We start from the raw sequence: 25,249 nt of genomic DNA on the forward strand, positions 1-25,249 counted from the left end.
GTCTGGGCTTTTTTAAAAGGTTTTTTTTTTGTTTTGTTATGTTTTTTTGCAGGGAGGGAGTGGTTTTGGGTGTTTTGGGGAGTTGTTTTCAGGGAGGTTGTTTTTTGGGGGAAGTTGGGTGAAACTAGGGCTGGGGAAGCATGTGGAAGGGGGAGTAAACCCTCACTTTTAGGGGAATATGGGGAAGAACGGACAGCCCTACTAGTCCAGTAAATGGAGGGTTTACTATGCTAGCAGGAGCCAGGAAATTGGCCAGGGCAGCTGTGCTGTTAGTTTCCTCGGTCTCCCTAAGCTGCTGGACCTGGGAAACTGACAAGGCTGCTACTCCTGGCTCAGAATGTGGGGCCGAGGGAACTGAGGGATAGGCTCCCACAATGCACCGCTGCAGCAGTTGATGTTTGGTGATTTCAGTGTGGAAGTCAAATTTGTTGGGCTCCTGTGGCAAGTGAAGATACTCCAAATAGAATTTTATTGTAGTGTAGACATAGCCTTAGATTCTTATGGTCATTACTCTGTTCTTAGCACTGAAGTAGACATTGTTATGTCCAAAACTCTGCAGTAGATGAGTTTATGCTCATGCACCAGACTGTGGGCTCCACAGAGTGGTAACTGTGAAAGGTGATGCGCCTGTGTTATACAGGAGATCAGACTAACTGATCTAATGGTCCCTTCTGACCTTAACCTCTATGAATCCACCCATAAAGGAAGTCGAGCAGACAGTTACATCCCCTGAGTCCCATAAAGCACAGACAAGGCAACATTAAGTTGCATTAAAAGTCTGAAAATATAAGACTGAGAAAAGCAAATTGCTCACATAGCCCATAACTGGCCTGTGGAACCCTTGCTACTGACACTGTTGGAGAGCTGAGCAGAGCTGGCTGGAACTCACAAACCATGGGCCATTGTTGGTTGTGCTGGAGAAACCACCTTTAGTTAAACCTGCCTGACAATTTCAATTAGAAAAAACTCATTTTCAGTTGATTATAAGTTTACCAAATGTTAAAATTTGGACCAAAATGGCTCACAGTGAGTTTCTGCTTCCAGCACCATGGGTGCTGGAAAGTTTGGGGCAGAGCAGTTCATCTGATTTCTAGAATGAAATGAAGAAATTATGTCTAACCATGGTGATAAAAATCATAACTGCTCCAGTGAGGATTCCTAGCATCTCTATGCTTACCTGGAGATAAAAGTCAGGTAACGGCCCTCTCCCCCTTAACAGCCAGAGCTCTGAAAGGCCATGACATGGCGTGTGGAGGGAGCCCACGCAGGAATAACTTTTGGCCTGTGATACTGAATCAAACTCATCTCCTGTTCCAGGGCCCCTGGGATGTTTAATAGCTGTGCAGAGTGGAAAGAACCACAGACTTACTCTTTATCCTGTCACATCCATGTTACACTGGGTGCATCAAGCTGGGGGGCTCCTCACCAACAGTTGGGTCCCTGTTCACCTCCAGTAGCCGAGCAGTTTACCAAGGCAAGGGTGACAGAGGAGTGTGTACTGTTTATAAGAGAGCTCTGTGCTCTCCCGGTGGAGTTCTCTCAGCCGCTGCCAGAGAAGAGGGCATTCAGATGTAAACAGGCTGGAGACAAGCCTGTGTGTGCCTCTGTGCTAATTATCCACCTTTAGGAGTAAACAATAATTATGGGGCCTTCCCAGAGGGAGATAGAAACTGCTGAGGTGTGAGTCAGGGAGGAGCTGGCTGCTCTGTGCATTTGGGAAGGTGTGTAAGCTATAGCTGGTTTGTAGGCAAAGTTGGGATAAGGCCTATGTCTCCTGTGGTCTGATACCGTATAAATGCCCATGATGAATAGGCAGATTGTTGGCAGTCATATCAGGAGAAAGATCACAGAGGAGGGGGAGACAACAGTATTTTCTGCAGGGTCACAGGGCCTTCATTTAAGGGGTCTTATATTGATTATTCCCATCACTGTCATCATACAATGCAGCAACGTTCAGTGAAGGATCTTCAAGACACTTAGCAAAGGAAAATCATTGTGAACATATTCCTATTGTACAGAGAGGTAAACTGAGGCATGGGGAGACATGAATTGCCCATGTTCACAAAGTGATTGAATGGAAAATTGTCAGACCCAACCCAGGAGTCCCGACTTCCCTGCTATAACCAGGGTCTTGCTAACAGTTCTACCAGGGAGCTCCCAAGGGGCTGCCTCTCTCAGGTGATGCTGCTGGCTCTAGGTGGAGATTTACACAGTGTTTTGAGATCTATCAGTGTCTGCATCTGGGGCTCAAGAGAAAAAAGACCATCAGAAAATTGCAATCATCTTGCACTATCCAGGGCTTCAGGTTTATGAATATTTGGTAAAGATCTTGTAGTTTTACCAAATCTTGTAGATCTTTACCAAATATTCATAAACCTGAATTACCCACCAGGAGAAATAAAAAAAACAAATCATCAGGGCCAGACAAAAACCCAGAGACCAGCTACTCCAAGATAGGCCCCAAAAGCCAAGAACAGAACCCCACTGGTCATCACCTACAGCTCCCAGCTCAAACCACTGCAACACATTATAAAAGACCTACAACCTATCCTTAATCAGGATGCCACACTCCAGAAGGCCCTAGGTGACAGACCTGTTCTCTCCTACAGACAACCTCCCAACCTCATGAGGAGTCTTACCAACAGCCACAGTCTATACTGCAGGAACACCAGTCCCGGGACTTTTCCTTGCAACAAAGCTCTCTGCCAGCTTTGCCCACATATCCATTCTGGAGATACCATCACTGGACCTAACCAGGTTAGTCACAAAATCATGGGCACATTCTCGTGTTCCTCAACTAACATCATATATGCCATCATGTGCCAACAATGCGCAGGTGCTTTGTATATTGGACAGACTTCAAACTCTCTCAGACAAAGAGTTAACGGGCACAAAACAGACATCAAAACACTCCTGATCCACAAACCAGTTAGTCTACTTTTTAATGGAGAGGGCCATTCTGTTCATGACTTAAGAGTTTGCGTCTTATTGAAGAAGAATTTTTACACTGCTTTGGAAAGAGAGACTGCTGAACTCGCTTTCATATTCAAATTCGACACTTTGACATGTGGTTTGAACTGGGATGCAAATTTTTTGGGACCCTATAGGGGCTCTTTCGCATACTTGACTTAATCTAATTCTTGACTCCACCACCCCTCTGCTCTCTGATTTGCTCAGATTGATAACTTTTTTTTCTGATTTGTCAACCTTGATTACTATTTTTGATTCTCTATGCCTTAAATATTGAGTGTGTTCTAGTATAGCTATAGTCTGAAGAAGCTGGTCTGTTCTTCCATTAAAACAGGGAAGAAGGATTCTTTCAAAGATGGGGTTTACTTTCGAAAGAGCACTGTCTACACTGGTTTTCTTCTTTTGAAAGAAGCTATTTTGAAATAAAAATATGCAAATGAGGTGATGGATATACAAATCTGTGCATCATTTGCATTTTCAATGTTCCTTATTTGCATACCTCTTTCAAAAGAGGAATACAAGTGTAGACACAGCCTAATCGAAGGGTTACATAAGCATGGTCCATCAGGCTTTCACATGGAAGCTGCCAGGAAAATGCAAAAGAGGACGACCTCAGAAAATGTTGAAAAGGATCCACTGAGATTGAAGGACAACTGGGATATGCCTGGAGTCAGCTAGAATTTTTGTCCCGAGACAGAGTGAAGTGGAAGAGACTTCTAGTACAAGGGTTTAAGTTAAGTTAAGTCAAACATATTTAGTACAGTCACATGCAAAGTTACACTTGCAGAAGAGGGAGTTCAGGTGCAACCCACAGATGAGGGCAGTGGGTCCCAAAGTTTTCGGTAACATGGCAAATTTCAATGAGACAACCACTTTTTCAGATGAATTGATTGCTGACAAACGTCATATTTGCCTACATTTACTATGGGTACAGTCTTACAAGAGAGGCTGGCAACATAGTAGTGCACAGAACAACCTAAACAAGAATCAAATGTATTAATGTTTCAAATCTGCCACAGAAAACACTGTCTTAGCGAGAACAGACACATTTTCAAAATCTGCTCATTGCCATGCTAGGAATGTTGAGTAAAGGAGTCGCCACTGAAAGCAGGGTCCCCTCCCCACCAGCCTGCTGGTGTCAGGACACTGCATTTACACCATATCCAGAGTCTAGCAGGCTCCTTTCCTCTCCCCCTTGCCACAGCAGGAAGTGGGGGTGGGCTCCCACCAGCTCATTTGGGCCAGGAAGTATCATTTCAGTTGCTTCTTGCTGCGACCTGGGTCCTGTGGGGTTGGCATTTCCTCTCAGCTCTGCAAAGAGTCACCATAGGAGGGGGCTGACGAACCCCACTGCAGCTGGGACTCAGGGAGCCTTGCTGCTTGAGATCCATCTGGCCTGGTGTGAACAATTCTGCCCACACCCCACGGTGGCTCTGCAAAGAGCCACTTGACTGCATTTAAACCCTTGTACTCCAGGTGGAGCACAGGTCATCTCCGAGTCTCCTACACTTTACTGACTGCTCCAACCAGTTTTTCCTTATAGGTTGGCTGCAAGCACTTTTCTTATTAGTTGTGGCCCAGCATGTCTCTGTGGGCTGCTGTAAACCCTTCTCCCTGGGTGGGTTTTCCACCCAAAAGGAAGACAGCCCCATCTTTCCTTTATTTCTCTGGTCTCTGTTTCCAACAACGACGCTCTGAACAAGAACTGATGGCAACAGATGTGCCTGTGTAATTTCCAGAGAAACTTTGCCAACGATCAGTTTATTCCCTCACTGTTCTGATCCTGATTTCTGAACACAGAAAAATCACACACATGCATTTGAGCTACTACACATTCATAACTCTTCTTTTAATTTATTACTAAATTGTAAGTTTTCAATTGGTAAAGGATTGGCAGTAGTATGATTATTGGATAAGGTTTTGTATATGGATTTACCTGGCTATACATCTGATCTCTTTAGATTGGAATGACTTCAGAGGTATTGAAATTGATTTTTGTAACCACTCATCATGGAGTCCAGTATCCAGGTAGTGAGCCCAGGGCTGCAATGCCTAAGAAGACTAAGTTCTTGGCTTCTGGGCAACCACTAATCGGGGCCATATCTGTCCTATTTCTGAGCAGTGTGTCCTGAATTTGGTATCCTCAGCTGTGTTCCACAGAGGCATAGTGACATTTGGACACCACTGAAATATGCTTCACAGACTTTTGCTTAATACATCAAGAGGGTGTCCCCTCTTACAGGCAGAAAAACTGAGTCAAACAAAATGGAAGGGTCCATGACGCCCTAGCTGCCAAGCTCTTGCTTAATCTATCTCAGAGATGGAAACAGGCAAGCGAGTCTGGTGTTTTTTACCACTGGCTTATCTAGTGCAGGGGATCTACTCTGATCACATTGGGGCTTCACCCAATTACACCAGCTGAAGATTTGGCACAAGTCTTTTAAAAGGGCATGAAGCATCAGCAGAGACAGGTGAGCTGGAAGGGAAGAGATTCAGCTCTACCACAGATTGACTTGGTGATGCTGGATATACCATTTCTTTACTCTGAGTCACAGCCTGTCTGTGTAAGAAACAGAAAAAATTACTTATTATTCCTAGTGTGCTGCTACCAACATGAGAGTTCATCAGGGCCTTTAACTAGCACCGATTTGGTTCCTTGCAGCACATCATTGACTTCACTGTAGAGTTGCAGGAAGCATGTGACCTAGTAAACAAGGAACCCAAGACTGGAAACTGAGCTGGGTGGAAATGTGGTTTAGTGGCTGCTCTTTGTATCTGTTTCTTTAATAGATTCCTTCATGGCACCTTATCTGGAACTACAGGGCCCCCTTTGCCCAAAGGCTGAATCTGAGCAATGAAGGTGCAGTTAACATATGCCCTAAATGACACTTTCATCATGCAGAAGCTCTTTAGCCAGACTGCTAGTCAGAATTATCCCCATGTAATGGACAGATTGCACCACAATGAGCTAAAGTGATATTCCCAAGGCCACATAGTGACTCAGAGCCAGAGCTAAGAAAAAGATCCAGGAGTCTCGTCAGTCCCTTGCTCCACCCATGAACTAGCATTGCTCCTCTGGGTTGCATTAGATGTTGGAAAGCTGTTTGTGTTGTGAGCAGTGTTGCTGAAATTGTTCCTAAACCCTGGTCTTAGCCCAGCATCCCACCTTCCCAACTAACACAGGTGTGTAGCTTCCTGCTGTTCTTATCTGTCATCTTCCTAGCTTCAAAGCTGTTTCCCTATCTTGTCCTAGAGACCTGGCTCTGAGCCAAAGGCAGCAAGACCACCCCACACCCATGGCATGAGACCCTGCCCGCTGGGAAGAACCACAGGCAATGGAAAGGTAAAGAAATGAGCCACAGCAATGTCTCTGCCCTCAGAGCTTTGCAGCTGAATGTTAGCACCCGCAAGTTGTATGATGCACATCCTCCTCCACCTTCCACACAGACCTGCTCCCAATCTTTAGCAGGGTTTCCAACTTCCCTCTCTATTCCTGGCTGGCCTGTTTGCCCCAGCACTGCACCCACCCTGCCTTTAGACCAGGCTCCTCGTCAGGCTGAACCAGCTCCTGTACTAGTCCCAAAAGAGAAGGTGAGCTGCTGTTGGGGAGGGGGAAGTGTAGAATGCCCCACCGGACACTCCATATTCACCAGAGTCACATAAATATGGTATCGTCTATACTGGAGTGACCAACTCTTGGCTTGTGGGTCCGACTCCAGCCCACCAAGCATTTTTTATGTGGCCCACAAAGCTACCTCTCTGTGGAGGCCTTTACCTGCAGCAGTGGCACCGTTTTACCCGAGCCAGCCAAAGTGAGTGTGGGGTGTGGGGTGCAGTCAGGCTGGGGCGGGCGTTGGGAGCCGCATGTGGCGCTTGAAGAAGACACTTGCAGCTCCGGACACTGCTGCTGCTGTGGCTGAAGTAATGGAACTAAACTGAATTGGTTTAATGTCAGGCAGGCGGCGAGAGGGATCCACCCGTTGAACCAATTAAATCCATTACATCCCTTCAGTGTGGCAGGGCAGGAAGCTCCGCCCTCCACCGTTGCAGGTGCTGGAAGTGAGCCGGAGCTCTGGTGGGAGAGACGGCCATGTCCACCCCTGCTAGAGCCATGCAGCCCTGCTGAGAAGGAGGAGGGGAGCAGCAGGGGGCAGCAGGCGCTGACTGCAGAAGAGCAGTGGCAGTGTGCATAGCTGGATGAGCTCATCAGCTGAGGCAGATCACTCCTGGGATGGGGGCAGATTAGGGGGCTGAGGGCTGAGACATATAAAGCCTAGAGAATCAGGGCAGGTGTGGGGCTGAAAGGGATTAACCCTGGGGGTAGGGGGTGGGTTTGCAGGATGGGGGAGGAAAGCTTGGGATGGGGGCAGATTTGGGGGCTGAGAAAGGCAAAGTCTGGAGATGGGGGTAACAACTTTCTAATGTGTACAAATCATTGTGTGTGCACTGATCTTAAAATGGGGTGAAAAAAGTACAGTTTGATGGTATTTATTAAGGACTATCTTGTACTCGTGTGCGTTGGGGCTCTTGAAGTATTGATTTTCTAAGTTAATTTGAAAAAAAAAACAACTCTTCTTGCTGTTTTGGTTGCAGACCCCTGCCTTAGAGTAATAAATACCAAGTTCTGCTGAATTTTTCTCTTTGGAATGATTAGGCTATTTTGTGTTCAGTCCACAGAACATGTAAAAATTCCATGTGGTCCCGATGCAGAAAGGTTGCTCATCCCTGGCCTATACAAAGGTGCCTTGTAAGGTGTTGATCTAAAAGCCTCAATCTGTAGAAAATTCGTAACCTGTGCAGTGGCCTGTGCTGGCCCTGTCTGAGCGGTTTTGGACCCAGGTCTGTCAGTGCTACTGAAACGTTGGGTGAGGCTGAGAACGTCTCCAAGTGGCCTGTCACGTAGAAAAACAAAAAGGGCTCAGAATGCTGATGGTTTATTGGGAAAACACACACCAGCCCCAGCACTGCCCCCGGAACCATGTGCAAGAGAACCTGTCCAGGCAGCCCTGCACAATGGAACATCTTGGCCCAGGTCACAGCAAAAAGGACTCCAGCAAGTTGGAAGAAGATATAAAAGAGGCAATGACATAATGACAGGTCTTCACTCTTCCTGCGGCAGCAAACCTGAAACTACCAGAGGGAAAAGGCTGAATGGGGAATAGGGGAAGTGATGGTCCCAGGTAGGAAAGAAGGGGGCTTCCTGAAATTCTAATTGCTTGGACTACAGTCCTTAAAAAGTTCTCTTTCTGCAGTTAACAATTCCATTTTGGGATTTACTAACCCACTGTTTGTTTGGTGTCCAAAGGAGAAAACCTCAGCTCATGAGCATGAGTTGATTCATGCCTGCTTTCCTTTCGAGAAGCGGCACACTGATAACAAATTCATACTGGTCAAGTTTCACCAGGGCAGAACATTGCAGCTCTGGAATCTTGGGCTGGGCAGCTGGAAGTATTTTGGATGTAGCCTCTCTGTTGTGGTTTTATGACAAGCAGACCAGAGGGTTCACACATGCAGTGAAGTGTGGTACCTGCCTGGAAAGGGAGGGCTTTGATTGCCATGACATAGTGCAAGACAGAGCCCACACTGGTGAGAGAGAGGGCTCAGATGTATGTCAGGTCCAGGTAGCACCCCAAGTGGGACCAATCACAAAGGCTACGTCTACACGTGCACCCAACTTCGAAATAGCTTATTTCGATGTTGCGACATCGAAATAGGCTATTTCGATGAATAACGTCTACACGTCCTCCAGGGCTGGCAACGTCGATGTTCAACTTCGACGTTGCTCAGCCCAACATCGAAATAGGCACAGCGAGGGAACGTCTACACGCCAAAGTAGCACACATCGAAATAAGGGAGCCAGGCACAGCTGCAGACAGGGTCACGGGGCGGACTCAACAGCAAGTCGCTCCCTTAAAGGGCCCCTCCCAGACACACTTTCATTAAACAGTGCAAGATACACAGAGCCAACAACTAGTTGCAGACCCTGTATATGCAGCACGGACCCCCAGCTGCAGCAGCAGCAGCCAGAAGCCCTGGGCTAAGGGCTGCTGCCCACGGTGACCACAGGGCCCCGCAAGGGCTGGAGAGAGAGTATCTCTCAACCCCCCAGCTGATGGCCGCCATGGAGGACCCCGCTATTTCGATGTTGCGGGACGCGGATCGTCTACACGTTCCTACTTCGATGTTGAACGTCGAAGTAGGGCGCTATTCCCATCCGCTCATGGGGTTAGCGACTTCGACGTCTCGCCGCCTAACGTCGATTTCAACTTCGAAATAGCGCCCAACACGTGTAGACGTGACGGGCGCTATTTCGAAGTTACTGCCGCTACTTCGAAGTAGCGTGCACGTGTAGACGCAGCCAAAGAGTAACATGTGTAGGAAGGGAGTGAGCAACAAGTGTGGGGCCTTGATGGACAAGACATTAAAGGGAAGACGTAGAAGAGTGACAATGAGAAATACAATTAGAAAGGTGGGAAACCTAGAAGTTGTACACAGCTGTATTCCCCAGTATGTTGTGCTGAGAAAGCACAGCAGGTGTTTAATCTCTTTGATTGGCCTCTCAGTGACTTAGGGATGAAGGCCTGGCACCTTCTCAGTCTGAGGGCCATAACCTGAGGAAAAAACTTTAGTCTCATTATTGGTAAACAGCTGGAGCAGCTTATCCCGGATCTGTTTGGTCCTCACCCCATAGATAACAGGGTTCAGCATGGGGGGCACCAGGAGATACACATTGGCAATGAAAACGTGGAAATGAAGGGGCAAACTGTGGCCAAACCGGGATGTCAGGGAGGCAAAGACAGTGGGGATATAAAAGGCTAAAATGACGCAAAGGTGGGAACCGCAAGTCCCAAAAGTCTTGAGCCGGGCATCCTTCGTGGGGAGGCTGAAGATGGCCTTGAGTATCTGGATGTAGGACACGGTGATAAAAAATACATCCAGACCAATCCTACAGGACAACACAAAAAGTCCGTAGTAACTACTGATGCGTGTATCGCCACAGGCCAGCTTCACCACGTACATATTCTCACAGTGAGTGTGGGAGATGATGTTGGTTCTGCAATATGTCCATTGTCTTGCCAGAAAGGGATAGGGCAGTGCGAGAATGCTGCCACGCAAGACAATGACCAGACCGATCTTGCCCACCAGGGAGTTCGTGAGGATGGTGGAATGTCTCAGGGGATGGCAGATGGCCACGTAGCGATCAAAAGCCATGGCCACAAAGATCCCAGACTCGATCGCTGAGAAGCAGTGAACAAAGTACATCTGGGCAAGGCAGGCACTGAAATTGATCTCCCTTGAATTGACCCAGAAGATTGCCAGAATCTTGGGAATGGTGGATGTAGACAGGACCAGGTCGGTGACAGCCAGCATGCAGAGGAAATAGTACATGGGCTCATGAAGACTGGGCTCCCTCTTCACAATAAAGAGGATGGCAAAGTTTCCCAAGATGACTATAACATACATGGTGCAGAAGGGGATGGAGATCCAGACATGGGCTGACTCCAGGCCAGGAATGCCCAGCAGAATGAAGGTGGAGGGGTTGGTGAAGTCAGTTGTGTTGGAATCTGACATGGAGTAGGGTAGAAGCTGTTCAACTCTGATGCAGAACGGTGTCTCCTACTTCAACACTAAGCTCCCCACACTCTCTGTGTGTACCCAGTGTCTAAGGAGATGGTCACAGTGTTAATACCTGGAGGAAGACACAATGCGGATATGAGATGTTAATGCACTACTGGTGGCTGTTCTCATGACTGAAGGAGATTATACTTTCTTCACAAACTGAAAAATAACATTTTCATTATTCAGCAACACGGTTTCTAAAAAGCTGACCCTACAAATTCCACATGTGGTTGTGGTTGTTCTCTGTGCATTGGTACATTGTGGTGCAGAAAATCTTAATGAGCACCAGCAGGCAAGACATCTCTTGGTCATAACTGCTAGCAGCTCCCTGCAAACAACAGCTCACTCACAGCACTGGCCAAAACAGACCGTGTTCAGGTGCTTAAGGGAAAGGAAGGGAAAATACCTGATCTGGGTATGTGCTCACAGTTTTGGCCACCTTCAGTCTCTGCAATGGATACAGGAGACCGAAAGGCACTCTGAGATGGGCTTTGAAAACGGGGGAGTTGCAATGTGTGGACAGCATGAAAAGTCTGAGGCAGCATAGTTTGGAAAAGAGACGGGGAACATGACAGAGGAAAGGAAAATGGAAGAAAATGCAGACTCAAACACTGCCCATAGATCCTCACTGCCACTCCTAAACCTTCATCTCTTGAGCTGAAAAGGGGCCATATACATTCAAATAGAGAAACAGAAAAGAGATCCCAATCTGGAACATCTACAGAGACTTCGTTTTTCAAAAGGGCTAATTCCTTGAAGAAGAGGCAAATCACCAGCAAAGCTGTTTGGGGCAAAAAGGGAGCCAAAACAGTGGGAATGAAAAGTGGGATTTCTTCAACAATAGTTTACTAGATAGCTAAAAAGTTGTGATTCCTTGGTCAAGAAACATGACAATTTGGCTAAAACCCTGTACAGTGGCTAAGTGAAGGCAGCAGTAAAGGAGAAAATGCAATACATGACACACTGGAGGAACACTTGGTAGGGTTAGGAATCACCAAAAGAGGTTATGAAAGATAGCAGGAATAAGGATAACCTAAAAAAGTTGTGGCCAGTTTCCAAAGGGTGAAAGGAAATTTATTAACATTGGACAGAAAGTAATATCTTCAGGTAGCTGTTTTGTTCTGCGTATGGAAAGAAACACTTGTGATGTACTCCTTTCACCTCCAGGGATTAAACACTTCCCTGTTCATTAGCTGTCAAAGAACTGTGTTAAACACAGTCTACAGTAGAACCTTAGAGTTACCAGCAATGGAGTTATGAACTGGGCAAACAACCATACATCTAATTTAAAACCAGAAGTCCACAATGAGTCAAAAGGCAGAAGGGACCTCTCCTGCAATCAAATAAGAGGCAAACACAGAGCAGATCTCTGTTAAAGGTAAATTATTTTTTTAAAAGAGAAATTGTTCAAAATAAAAAAAAAAATGACAAGGTTAAGAAACAGTGGAAAAGCTGATATGGGCTTATTTTTAAAAAATGTTGGAAAATAATTACTACCAGTCGACAATAGGCTTTATGTAAAACTGGTCATATCACATAAACTTGGTTTCACTTTTGAACCTTTGGTCAATCAAAAGAAGTGGACAGAAGCAACAAACCAGAATTTTTCTGAGCTGTTTGGTTTAGCAAGGGAAGCAGATGTAAAGTGGGCTAGCAACTGGTGTACAGGACGATTTCAGCGAATGCAGGTGTTTCTAGTAGGATTCTACAGGGATCAGTGCTAGGTCTGAGGCCATTCAACATGTTAATTAATTACTAGGAAACAAAACCACAGTCTATACCCCAGGAATACCAGTCCTGGAACCTTTCCCTGCAACAAAGCCCGCTGCCAGCTTTGTCCACATATCTTCTCTGGAAATACCATCACTGGACCTAACCAGGTTACTCACAGAATCACGGGCACATTCTCATGTTCCTCAACTAACATCATATATGCCATCATGTGCCAACAATGCTCAGATGCTTTGTATATTGGACAGACTTCAAACTCCCTTAGACAAAGGGTTAATGGGCACAAAACAGACATCAAAACATTCCAGATCCACAAACCTGTTAGTCAACATTTTAATGGAGTGGGCCATTCTGTTAATGACTTAAGAGTTCACATCTTATTGAAGAAAAATTTTCACACCCCTCTTGAAAGGGAGACTGCCAAACTCTTTTATATTCAAATTTGGTACATCAACACATGGTTTGACCCAGGGTGGGAATTTTCTGAGTCACTGTAGGGGCTCGTTTGCATACTTGGCTTAATCTAATTCTTGGCCCCCACCTCCCATAACCCTCTACTCTCTGATTTGCTCACCTTGGTCATTTTTTTCTGGTTTGTCAACCTTGATTACTATATTTGGTTCTCTGTGCCTTAAATATTGAGTCTGTTCTGGTCTGGCTGTGGTCTGAAGAAGTGAGTCTGTCCCACGAAAGCTCACCTAATAAACTATTTTGTTAGTCTGTAAAGTGCTACTTGACTGCTTTTTGTTTTAAAAAGAAAACCAGTGTGGATAAAATGTCCAAAGGTTGGCTGAGTGCTTACAGTGAGGAGGCCAGGGCAGGCACAGAGACTGATCTGGAGCTTTTGGTGCTCTGGGCCCATGGACAAAAAGGTTTTAATACAGGGAAATGCAAAGGTATCATCTTGGGATTACTGCCTGACCCACAGACCAGGGCACAACCAACTCACCATGAACTCCCAGGGCAATGCAGGGCCAAAAGGAACGACACAATCCTCGGAAGCACAGACAGGGGAGTAATGGGTTGGAGCAGAGGAAAGATTTTACCTCGACACATGGCATGGGTGGGTCTGACTGCATGCAGCTTTGGGGACCTCATTGCAAAAAGGATGATGAATAAATTTGAGACGGTGCAAGAAAAGGCCACAAAAGTCACTGGAGACTGGAGAAAATGCTGGACAGAGAGAGATTTAAAGAACTTCATTTCTTCATTTCATGAAAACAATAACAGTGTATTTAATCTGGCAAAATAGTCAGAACAAGGCCCCATAACTGGAAGCTGAAACCAGACACATTCTGGTTGGAAATGAGGGACAAATATTTACCCCTGAAAGTGACTAACCACTGGAACAAACTGCAAAGAGAAATAGTGGATTCTCTTTCTCCATGCCTGCAGACACAGATTAGATGTGTTGCTGAAATATCGGCTTGAGGGATTGACTTAAAATGTTACAAATGTTCTATCTTGCTGCTTCAGTGTAGCCACTACTGACACGGATTGTCAGTGACACTGATGACAAGGGTTTCTTTGGCCTGGTATATAACCCTCCTCCCCTGCAACTGAGAGCAAGTGACGTGGAAGACTTCCTCCCTCAACCTCATGCTTCCTACACCTGGCTTAGGTGAGATGGCTGCATCTCTCACGGGAGTGGATTTGTTTTTAAGCAGCATTAGGCTGTGTCAGAGAACATAAGAATATAAGAATGGCCATACTGGGTCAGACCAAGGGTCCATCCAGCCCAGTATCCCGTCTGCCGACAGTGGCCAATGCCAGGTGCCCCAGAGAAGGAGAACAGAAGACAATGATCAAGTGATTTATCTCCTGCCATCCATCTCCTGCCCCTGTACTGAAGGCTAGGGCACCATACCTTACCCCTGGCTAATAGCCATTTATGGACCTAACCTGCAAAAATTTATCAAGCTCTTTTTTAAACCCTAATAGAGTCCTGCCCTTCACAGCCTTCTCCGGCAAGGAGTTCCACAGGTTGACTGTGCGCTGTGTGAAGAAAAATTTCCTTTTATTAGTTTTGAACCTGCTACCCATTAATTTCATTTGGTTTCCCCTAGTTCTTGTATTATGGGAAAAGGTCAATAATTTTTCTATATTCACTTTCTCCACACCATTCATGATTTTATATACCTCTATCATATCACCCCCTCAATCGCCTCTTTTCCAGACTGAAAAGTCCCAGTCTCTCTAGCATCTCCCCATATGGGACCCATTCCAAACCCCTAATCATCTTAGTCACCCTTTTCTGAACCTTTTCTAATGCCAATATATCTTTTTTGAGGTGAGGAGACCACATCTGCACGCAGTACTCAAGATGTGGGCGTACCATAGTTTTATACAGGGGAAGTATGATATCTTTTGTCTTATTATCGATCCCTTTTTTAATAATTCCTAACATCCTATTTGCCTTACTAACTGCCGCTGCACACTGCGTGGATGTCTTCAGAGAACTATCCACTATAACTCCAAGATCCCTTTCCTGATCTGTCGTAGCTAAATTTGACCCCATCATGTAGTACGTGTAATTTGGGTTATTTTTTCCAACGTGCGTTACCTTACACTTACCCACATTAAATTTCATTTGCCATTTTGCTGCCCAATCACTCAGTTTGCTGAGATCTTTCTGTAGTTCTTCACAATCCCTTTTGGTTTGGACTGTCCTGAACAACTTGGTGTCATCTGCAAACTTTGCCACCTCACTGCTTACCTCATTTTCTAGATCATTGATGAACAAGTTGAACAGGATCGGTCCCAGGACTGACCCCTGGGGAACACCGCTAGTTACCCCCCTCCATTGTGAAAATTTACCATTTATTCCAGCCCTTTGTTTTCTGTCTTTTAACTAATCCCCGATCCATGAAAGGATCTTTCCTCCTATCCCATGACTGCCTAATTTACATAAAAGCCTTTGGTGTGGGACCGTGTCAAAGGCTTTCTGGAAATCTACGTATATTATGTCCACTGGGTGCCCCTTGTCCACATGTTTATTAACCCCTTCAAAGAATTCTAATAGATTAGTTAGACATGACTTCCCTCTGCAGAAACCATGCTGACTTTTGCCCAACAATTTGTGCTCTTCTACGTGCCTTGCAATTTTATTCTTTACTGTTGTTTCTACTAATTTGCCTGGTACTGATGTTAGACTTATTGGTCTATAATTGCCAGGGTATCCTCTAGAGCCTTTTTTAAATATTGGCGTTATATTGGCCATCTTCCAGTCATTGGGTACCGAAGCGGATTTAAAGGATAGGTTACAAACCACTGTTAATAACGCCGCAATTTCACATTTGAGTTCTTTCAGAACCCTTGGGTGAATACCGTCTGGTCCTGGAGACTTGTTACTATTCAGCCTATCAATTAACTCCAAAACCTCCTCTAATGTCACTTCCATCTGGGAGAGTTCCTCAGATTTGTCACCTAAAAAGGCTGGCTCAGATTTAGGAACCTCTGTAACATCCTCAGCCGTGAAGACTGAAGCAAAGAAATCATTTAATCGCTCCGCAAAGGCACTGTCTTCCTTGATCGCTCCTTTTATATCTTTATCGTCCAAAGGCCCCACTGCTTTTTTAGCGGGCTTCCTGCTTCTAATGTATTTAAAAAACATTTTACTATCCTTTTTTGAATTTTTGGCTGGCTGTTCCTCAAAATCTTTTTTGGCTTTTCTTACTACATTATGACACTTAATTTGGGAGTGTTTATGTTCCTTTCTATTTTCCTCACTAGGATTTGACTTCCACTTTTTAAAAGCTGCCCTTTTCTCTCTCATTGCCTTTTTAATATGGCTGTTAAGCCATGGTGGTTCTTTGTTAGGTCTCTTACTGTGTTTTTTTATTTGGGGTATACATATAAGTTGGGCCTCTAGTATGGTGTCTTTAAACAGTTGCCATGCAGCTTCCAGGGATTTTAATTTAGTTACTCTACCTTCTAGTTTCTGTTCAACTAGCTTCCTCATTTTAGTGTAATTCCCCTTTTTGAAATTAAATGCTGGAGTGTTTGACCGCTGCAGTGTTCTTCCCAACACAGGAATATTAAAAGTTATTATATTGTGGTCACTATTTCCAAGCAGTCCAGTAACACTTACTTCTTGGACTAGATCCTGCGTTCCAGTCAGGATTAGATCGAAGGAAGCCTCCCCTATCAGTAAGTGTAGGTGAAAGCACCTCTCTACTAGGAGCTGGTCTGGCCTCTGTTGGAATGGTGTCCTTGTTTCTTCACCACTGTACACAGAGACACAGGAATACAAGGAAGGCTCTAGAGAGCGGGCACGAAGCTGTTCTGGGGGATGGACTGAGTTTAAGGATGGACATGACGGCATTCATCAACTATTTGAGAGGCTGCCATAAGAAAGTGGAGAAAAGTTCTCTCTTTTCACAGAAGGCAGGACAAGAGACAAAGTTCCTATCCGTAACAACAGGAAGACAAGAGAACAGACTCCTGAGAAGATCATGGCAGGCTGTTTGCTGAGTGTATTTGAAAGTAAGAGCCATCGGTCTGGGAAGATTTGAACTGAACATGTGCTGCCTCTCAGCAGGGGGTCAGACCAGACTTTTGTTACCCTCTCACTCTCTGGCTCTGTGACTGTGCTGTGTGAAGTCCTGGGCTGAGCCAGGCTTTACTGACACACAAATCATGGTGTAGGGGTAACTGAGTGAAACTGAATGGCCTGTGTTATACAGGAGGTGAAGCTGAATGGTCTTATATGGTTTCTTCTGACATTAATCTTTATGAATGTATTAATACACAGCAGGCATTTATATTTCCTGTGTCTCATAACTCAGAGGCAAGAGAACGTACACTGAGCATTTTAAACTGAGAAAAGAAAATTGCCTACGGAAGCAATGTTTGGCCTCCACAACTGCTTTCCAGGCCCCCTTTAGCTAATGTTGTCAGTGGGAATATCTCCAGGCAGATGCTTGCAAGTTTTCCAAATTTCAAATTATAGGGAATTATATTACCCACATTGTGTCTCTGCTTCCAGATGAATTGTTTGATTTGTGTGTGTGTCTGTGTCTGTGTGTGTTTGTGCGTGTGCACACACATATGTGTGTGTGTGTGTTTTGAAAGTTTCAGGCATAACACTTCAGCTGAAGTGAGGAAAACTTATGCATTGGCCATGCTGTCCCCATGAAAAGCCCTACCACTTCCATGCTTTCCAGGAGATAAAAGTGAGGTCCCAGCCCAAGTCCCCTCCCACTCCTTCCACTGCCCGGTTAAGAGCCAGAAGCCTGAGAGTCTGAAGGAGGAGGTGTCAGTCTCTGCATAACAACACACACCTGGCTTCTCAGGTAATATCAACTCAATATCATCCACTGGAATTCTGCCATAGTGGGCCCTGAGGGAACTAAGAGACACAGCCAGAGATTTGGTACCAGTATTGTCCTTTTACTACCACCTAGAATAACAAAATCATTGAATGCTACAGCTGGAAGAGACCTCAAGAGGTCATTGAATCCTACCTGCATGATTACCTGTGCCACTGAAATGGAGCCACCATGGGGTTCTGGGTAATCAGCTGGAATGGGCAGGGATGCACAGAGAAGTACCACATTGTGCATGTTTAATGGCTGTGCCAAGCAGAAAGGGCCACAGACTTACTATGCATCCAGTGGTGTGCAAACACACTGGGTTCGCTGATCAGTTGAGTTCCTCAGCACGGGATGGGTACCAGTGAATTCTGAGACAAAAGCGTCTTCCCTGGGAATCCCCTTCAGGTAGTCATGTCCCACCTCTCTCTCAGTGCAGCATATGCAGCAGCATCTCACGATGGAAGCCAACACAGTGGTGGGCACTTGTGTATAACAGAGCTCTGAATAATCCCAGTGGGGTTCGCTCAGCCTTTGGGGAGAAGCAGCATCTGAACTTCAAGCAGTAGAGAACAAGATTGTCTGCTCTATTTATCCAGCTTTCAGAGTAAACAGCAATTAAGTGACCTTCCCCAAGGGAGAAGAGAGCTGTGACTTCAGTCTGAGTCAGAAGGGAACTGGCTGCTCAGAGCTCATTAGCTAGACAATTATGGGTAAGATGAATAGCTGGTAGACAGGCAGATGACTGAAGGGAGATAGGAACACCTCCTGTATTATACAGGGCTGGTGCTTACTAATCAGGCATCAGTAATTCTCACCAGTAACTCTCATCATACTGTGCAGCACCTTTCTTTGGGGACTTTCGAAAGACCTTCCAAAGGAGTCACTGCGAACAAAACCCCATAACACAGATGGGCTAAAACCCATTATTAATATGTTAATTCAGAAAGGAAAAGAAAATATGATTGGTTTAAGCTTGGTTGCAATAATATCATTGTTTATTGACATTAAATTTTGCAGCAAACTCTCTATGAACTGCCTAGTGGACAATTGCCATGTGTCACACCTGGTAGATAATTGTTGGTGATGCATGAGAAATTGAAGGTAACTATAGTTCACCCAAGTCCTGCTGTCCTGTGCAGGAGCTGTACAATGTCTTCAGAGTTTCTCGTGTGAGCAAGAAAAGATAGTTTCGACCCCACATGTATGTATGGTTAGGGTTATATTTTGCCAGGCTTCCCCTGGAATCTTCATGCACTCGCCTTTTGCTCTGGGCAGGAGAATGAAGAGCAGGTGTTGGTCTATAGATAAGTTGCTCATTTATCAGGCCAATACAGCACAATAAAGACTTTATCTCACAATGTATATCCAGTAGCTGATACAACCTGGGCAAGATTAACACATGGGAAATGAGGCTTTTAGACTTCGTGGGGACCCTTATCCTCTAGGGAGTGGCCAAAATGGGAGGTTGAATATGTGAATGCAGAAGTGGGTGAGAGCTCTAGCTGGGGGTGTGAGCTGTGAGGTGAGGCTGGGGATAAAGTATCCGAAGTGACGGTGGGGGCAGCAGACTGAAGCCAAGAGATTGGAGTGGGAGCAAGCCCAGGACAGGAGGGGTGTGGTGTGGTGGGCTGGAGGTGAGGGTCTGGGAGGGAGCTAGGGTGCGGGTTGTGGGAGGAAATAAGGAAGTTATCATGTACAGTAAGACACGGTGTGAATGCGGGGTCTTTGGTAGTAAGGCATTGAGCTGAGACAGCTCCCATTTGGCTTTGGGCAGCCTCTGCTGACCTACGGACACCACTTCCTACAGCTCTTGTTGGCTGCAATTCCTGGCCAACAGCAGCTGTGGGAATGAAAATTCTAAGTGAGGGCAGAAGAGAACTGAAGGTTTCTGTGACAGTTACAGTGACATGGCTCCAGCAGTCGGTGGAAGGAAATCAGGGAGGGAAAGAAGCATGTAGAGCCACCTCCAGCCAGGGATGGTCTGGAGGACAGGAACTCTAGAGGCTGTAGCCCAGGGCCCCAGCCCAAAGGGCCCTTTATCCCAGGGATGTAGGCTGCAGCCCTCCAAGCCTCTATCTTACTCTGGTCCTGGATACAGGAAAGAGATGAGCAACATGTCACCAGCCAGCTCCACATAGTGTTCAGTGTGAGTGTTGGAGCTCAAGGAGAAAACTTAATGAGACCTTATGAGAAAAGAACCAGAGCAACCTGTCCCAGATTTGCCTTTTCCCCATTGTGTAGATGATGGGGTTGAGCATGAGGGGCACTAGCAGGTACATGGTGGCCATAAGAATATGGAAATACAGGGGCATATTCTGGCCAAACTGGTGCATGAGAAAGGGGAAGAGAACTAGGGTAAAAAGACTAATATGAAACCAAGATGTGAGCTTCAGTTTCCAAAAGTGTCCCTTTGGGAAGGCAGAAGATGGCCCTGAGGATCTTAGTATAGGAAAGTGATAAAAAAAACATCCATACCAACAATGAAGGGTGCCACAGAGATGCCACAGGATAGCTTCACCATGGCGATGTGCTCTCAGTACTAGTGGGGAATGATATCGATCCTACAATATGGCTACTGCCTTGCCAAGAAGGGATGGGACAGCATTAACACACCTCTGCACAGCATGACAGCCCAGCAAATATTGGCCACCACAGGGCTTGTCAGTGTTGTGGAATGTCTCAGAGGACCACAGATGGCCATGTGGTAACCCAAAGATATGGCCACAGAAATTCCAGACTCTACAACAGTGAATGAGTGGATGAAGTACATTTAGGTGAGGCAGGAACTGAAATGCATCTCCCTGGAGTTCAGTCAGAAGCTATTCAGAATTTTAGGCAGGAAGGATGTGGACAGGACAAGATAAATAGCAGTCAACATGCAGAGGACATAGCACATGGGTTCATGAAGGCTCAGATTCATCTTCACAATGAACAAGAGAGTATAGTTCCCCAAGACAGCTAATGATGCACTTCATGCAGAAGAGGATGGAGATCCAGACATGGGCTGCCTCCAGGCCAGGAATGCCCCCATAGGATAAAGGAGTAGTTGGTCCATTAGTTTTAGTGGAATGTGACATGGCATAGAAGAGGTGAGGCAGAACATGGTCTCATGCAGATACCCTGAATTCCCATGGCTTACTGTATGTGACTAAGGCTTAAGTGATGGTCGCAGTACAGGAGCTTACATTGAGAGAAAAGGTTAATATGAAACACTCCATATTAGATATCCTAATTCACAAGGGCATGATGAAATGTATCTTAGAATACCAAGGATATGACAGAGGAGATATCTGAGCCATTAGGTCTTTTATTTTAAATGTCATGGAACATAGGAGAGACTCCAGAAAACTGGAAAAGGGCAACTAAAATGCCTGTGTATAAAAGTAGAAATTAGGACAACCCAGGCAATTACAGATCAGTCATCTCAACTTCTGTCGCAGGAGAGATAATGGAGCAAATATTTAAGGAATCCATTTGCAAACAACAAGAAGCTAATAATGTGATATACAATCATACAACAATAGATTTGGAAGCAACATCAAGAGATAATCAAGTCAGTAGGTAGTCCATCGTGTCTGACGATGATGTTTTGAGCTTGCACAGGCTCACCAGTTATGCACTCACATGTGGCTGAGGAGTCCAAGCTTTGAACAGAGTGGGCGTTCACAGGGGGGCAAGGGAATTGTCCCGGCTCTGTTGGTGCGGCTGCTGCTGTTGCTTTCTTCCTCTCATGAGCATCAATAAGGTATACGTGGCGCTGTTCTTCAAAGTTGTCACATGCATGTCATACGAGGGCATGCCATCCTGTTTGGTCTTTTGCATGCTGCTGTAGCTGATCTGGTTTTAAACCAGCATTAGCAATGTCAGCCTTCACGCAGTCTTTATCCCTCTTGTGAGGCCTACCTTGATTCCTCTTCCCCTGGGAGAGTTCACCGTAGAGGAGTTGCTTAGGGATTCTTGACTCCTTCATTCGTGTGATGTGCCCTGTTCAGGGAAGATGGGCTTTCAGACTCATGGCTTCGATGCTTGTGGTTCCTGCTCTGTCCAGGACTTCCAGGTTCATAACTCTGTCCTGCCATTGAATGTGCAGTATGGACCTCAGGCTGCATTTTTGGAAGTGCTCCAGAAGTTTTATATGTTTTCTGTGTAAGGTCCAGGTTTCACAGCCACACAGGAGACTGGTCAGAACTACAGCCTTGTACACTTTGAGTTTAGTGGACTGTCGGATATTGTGCTGATTCAACACTCGCGCTCCCAGACGTCCTAGTGCCCGGCTGGCCTGGCAGATCCTGGCATCGATTTCTTTGTCAAGGGAGCCATCATTGGCTATCACACTGCCAGGGTACTTGAACTCCTCTTCTGTTTTTAACTCTCTTCCTTCGATAAAGACTGAAGCGGGGAGAGCAGCAGATCCTGGAGCGGGTTGGAACAGCACCTGGGTCTTTCCTAGGCTGACGGACAAACCAAAGAGGCGAGTGGCCTCAGCAAACTTGTTGACGATGAGCTGGAGATCAGATTCCTTGTGTGCCATAAGTGCACAGTTGTCAGCAACAAGGGCTTCAAGGATGAGCCTCTCGAGCGTCTTGGTTTTAGCATTCAGAAGATGAAGGTCAAAAAGTGACCCATCAAGTTTGTATTTAATGTGGACTCCAGGGTCCAGGTCCGTAACTGCGTGGCCAAGGATGAACAGGAAAAAAAGGTGTGGGCGTGCAGGGTGTCCAGGGAGGGGTGGTACCTCTGGTGTGGGGACTTGTCATGTCTCTTCGGGGCAGTTTGTGCATCTCTGGTCCCCACCTGGCACCCAGCTCTCATCTGTGGCTCCAAGAAGCTGTCTCATGCAGTGGCCACACCCCGACATACCTCTTTGCGAGATGGGCTAAACCAGGTGAGGGTAGTTGGCAGGTCCGAAACCTGCGGTGAGATACGGAATTGCCTATCCCAGCATGCAAGTCAGCCACAGCGGGCTGGGCGGATGAGATCAACAGCAATCAAGTCCAGCCACCATATAACAATCTTCATGGGTTTCCAGAGTCCTTGTTTTATGTTGGACTTCTGCCTTTACCTTGGCATATGCGTCTCTCTTCATTGTGCATTGATGTCTCTTTGCCAGGCCCTAAAGGTGTTCCTTTTTGCCTAGGTCAGTCATTCAGTTTCCACATCACTGTAATCAAACCAACCCTGCGGCTGCCTGGACTGGTTGCCAGCGTTTTCTCCATAAGCTGCAATGATGACATTTTTCAATTTACACCGATGTTCTTCCACATCTTCAGGGTGTACTGTTGATAGCGTCCTTTGGAGACCTAGCTGGAAGTTACTTCACCTGATGGGGTCCTTCAAGCCTTGTACATTGATCTTTTGTTAGCTCTGTTTCCCTGACTTCTCCTTTTGGTGTGAATTCTAATCACCATAGTGGATTGAATAAGGAAGCGATCGGTCCAGAAGTCATCAGCTCTAGTCATTGTATGCATGAAAAGGACATTGAGCTGGTCCTGAGCACAGTCGATGACATAGTGAATAAGGTGCCAGTGTTTCAATGGAGGATGTTGCCATGTGGTCTTATGTTTGTTTTTCTCATGGAAGTAGGTTTTTGTGATGACAAGCTCAAGTTCCACACATTTCAAAAGAAGGAGAACTCCATTGAAGTTGCTATTCCCCACTTCTTCTTTCCAATGGCAGCCTGCCAGAAGTCTGCATCTCCTCCTACCCGCCTTTGAAATCTCCCAAGAGACTAATCTTGTCTTCTTCGGGGATGTCTTTCAGGAGTGTGTCCAACTGGGTGTAGAATTTCTCTTTTAAGTCATCCTCAGCAACTAGATTTGGTGCATAAGCACTGATGATGCAGTTTTCCAGATGGGTGGTTGAGGTGGGCTATGCTTAGGGCACCTTTTCTAAGCCCCTCCCCATGTGGGGTGAGCAGAGTAGATCCTAAATAGGGCGGCTCAGTCATGGATGCAATAACCAGACTGTTCCTACCACCTCAGCCCTTGAAATGGTACAATTTATACATGCATCCCCCACCAACATGCTGGTCCATGACTAAATCATCCAGATTTCATAACCCTGCTTCTGTTAGCATTCACCTATCTCCACAGGGCTTAAGCTTGGCAGAGCAGTACGCAGAGAAAGGCGCCTGTGTATGACTTCATTTAACGTGGGAGTACTACTGCTCTGGAGCCACCACATGGTTCTTGAGGGCTAGAAGGACCAGGTCCTATGGCATGGGATCCACCATGACTGGGAGTCTTCTGTCTGCTGCAGCCTTCACCCACCTTCACAGCTGTTGTTGCATTACACTTTCTATCATCTTCCTGTTCTGCCATTGAGGACTTTTAGGATCGTTCTTCATCTCAACCCTTCTTCTTGATCTTGCCACCATGGGTGAACCTGCTGGGAGTTATCAGACTCCCTATGGCATCACTCTTGCATTCACTGAAACTCACAAACCTACAAATGATGACAAGGTGACAATCCAATCACTGCCAATCAACAATAGGATTTATTTAAAACTGGTTGTACCAAATAAATTGGTTTTCACCCTTGAACCTTTGTTTGATCCAGAGAACTGCACAGATGCAATAAACCTTAATTTTTCTGATACTTTTGGTTTACTAAGGGAAACAGATGTAAAATGGGCTATCGGCTGGCTTGCAGGGAGATTTCAGCAAATAGGGGTGTTTCCAGTAGGATTCTGCTGGGATCAGTGCTAGGGCTGAGGCTATTCAACCCTTTAATTGATGCCTAGGAAACAAAGAGAAAGACAATGTACATAAAATATCCAAAGGTTGGCCGTGTGCTTACAGTGGGGAGGCCAGGGCAAGAACAGAGACTGATGTGAAGCTCTTGGTGTGCTGGGCCCATGGACACAAAAGGTTTTAATACAGGGGAAATGCAAAGGTATCATCTTGGAATGGGGATTACTGCCTGACTCACAGACAAGGACACTGTATTTTGGAGTGCAGGGACCCTGAAAAGGATTTAGAGATTACCATAGACACCCAACTCACTATGAATTTCCCCGGTCATCTGTCCAAGTTTCCACTTCTTGAAAAACCTTCTCTTTGAGTTTAAGGTTGTCAAAGATTTCTCTTGTAAGCTAGGTTGGTCACCTCCTTTTATTACTTCACAGTGAGATGGTGCATTCCTGTGCCATTTGTAACATTTTGCTGAAGTGCATTCACCTCTCCTGTACTCTTTTCCCCTTTTATGTTATTGTCCCCTGGAGACCCTTCCCATCAGTTCCTGTTGGCAACTCATCACAAAGAGCTTCAGGGTCTAGGAGAGGATCAAACAACAAGGGTGGGCCCTAGAGGGGTTAGCCACAGAAGCTGCTGGGAACTTGAGAGGAGACATGGCTCGGGAGTGCAGCTCTGAGGAAAAAGGTGGAACAGGGAGAGGGACTCAGATGTCCGCTTACAATGAGACATATAATTAGAAAGGTGGAAACCATACACGTTTTACACAGGTGTATTCCCACGTGTCATGCTGAGAAAGCACAGTAAGGTCAGGAAAGGATTTAGTCTCTCTTTAACTGACTAGTCAGTGATTCAGAGAAGAGGGCCCAGCACTTTGTTAGCTGGCAGCACTGCACGGAGCTGTCTCTGAGGGCCACAACC

General features: G+C 45.9%; 1 protein-coding gene across 1 annotated transcript; it reads right to left on the reverse strand.

Moving 5' to 3' along the window:
• Nucleotides 1-9,537: 9,537 nt before the first annotated feature.
• LOC142007401 (olfactory receptor 52M1-like) lies at nucleotides 9,538-10,542 on the reverse strand. Its single transcript, XM_074984032.1, has one exon. The coding sequence runs from the start codon at nucleotides 10,540-10,542 to the stop codon at nucleotides 9,538-9,540; it is 1,005 nt and encodes a 334-aa protein (XP_074840133.1).
• Nucleotides 10,543-25,249: the final 14,707 nt, after the last annotated feature.

The sequence above is a fragment of the Carettochelys insculpta genome, chromosome 1 (assembly GCF_033958435.1).
Source record: "Carettochelys insculpta isolate YL-2023 chromosome 1, ASM3395843v1, whole genome shotgun sequence".
NCBI classification, from domain to species: domain Eukaryota; kingdom Metazoa; phylum Chordata; order Testudines; family Carettochelyidae; genus Carettochelys; species Carettochelys insculpta.

Excerpts from the sequence above, each read along its gene's own strand:
- LOC142007401 (XM_074984032.1), bottom strand. The coding sequence starts at position 10,542 with ATGTCAGATTCCAACACAACTGACTTCACCAACCCCTCCACCTTCATT.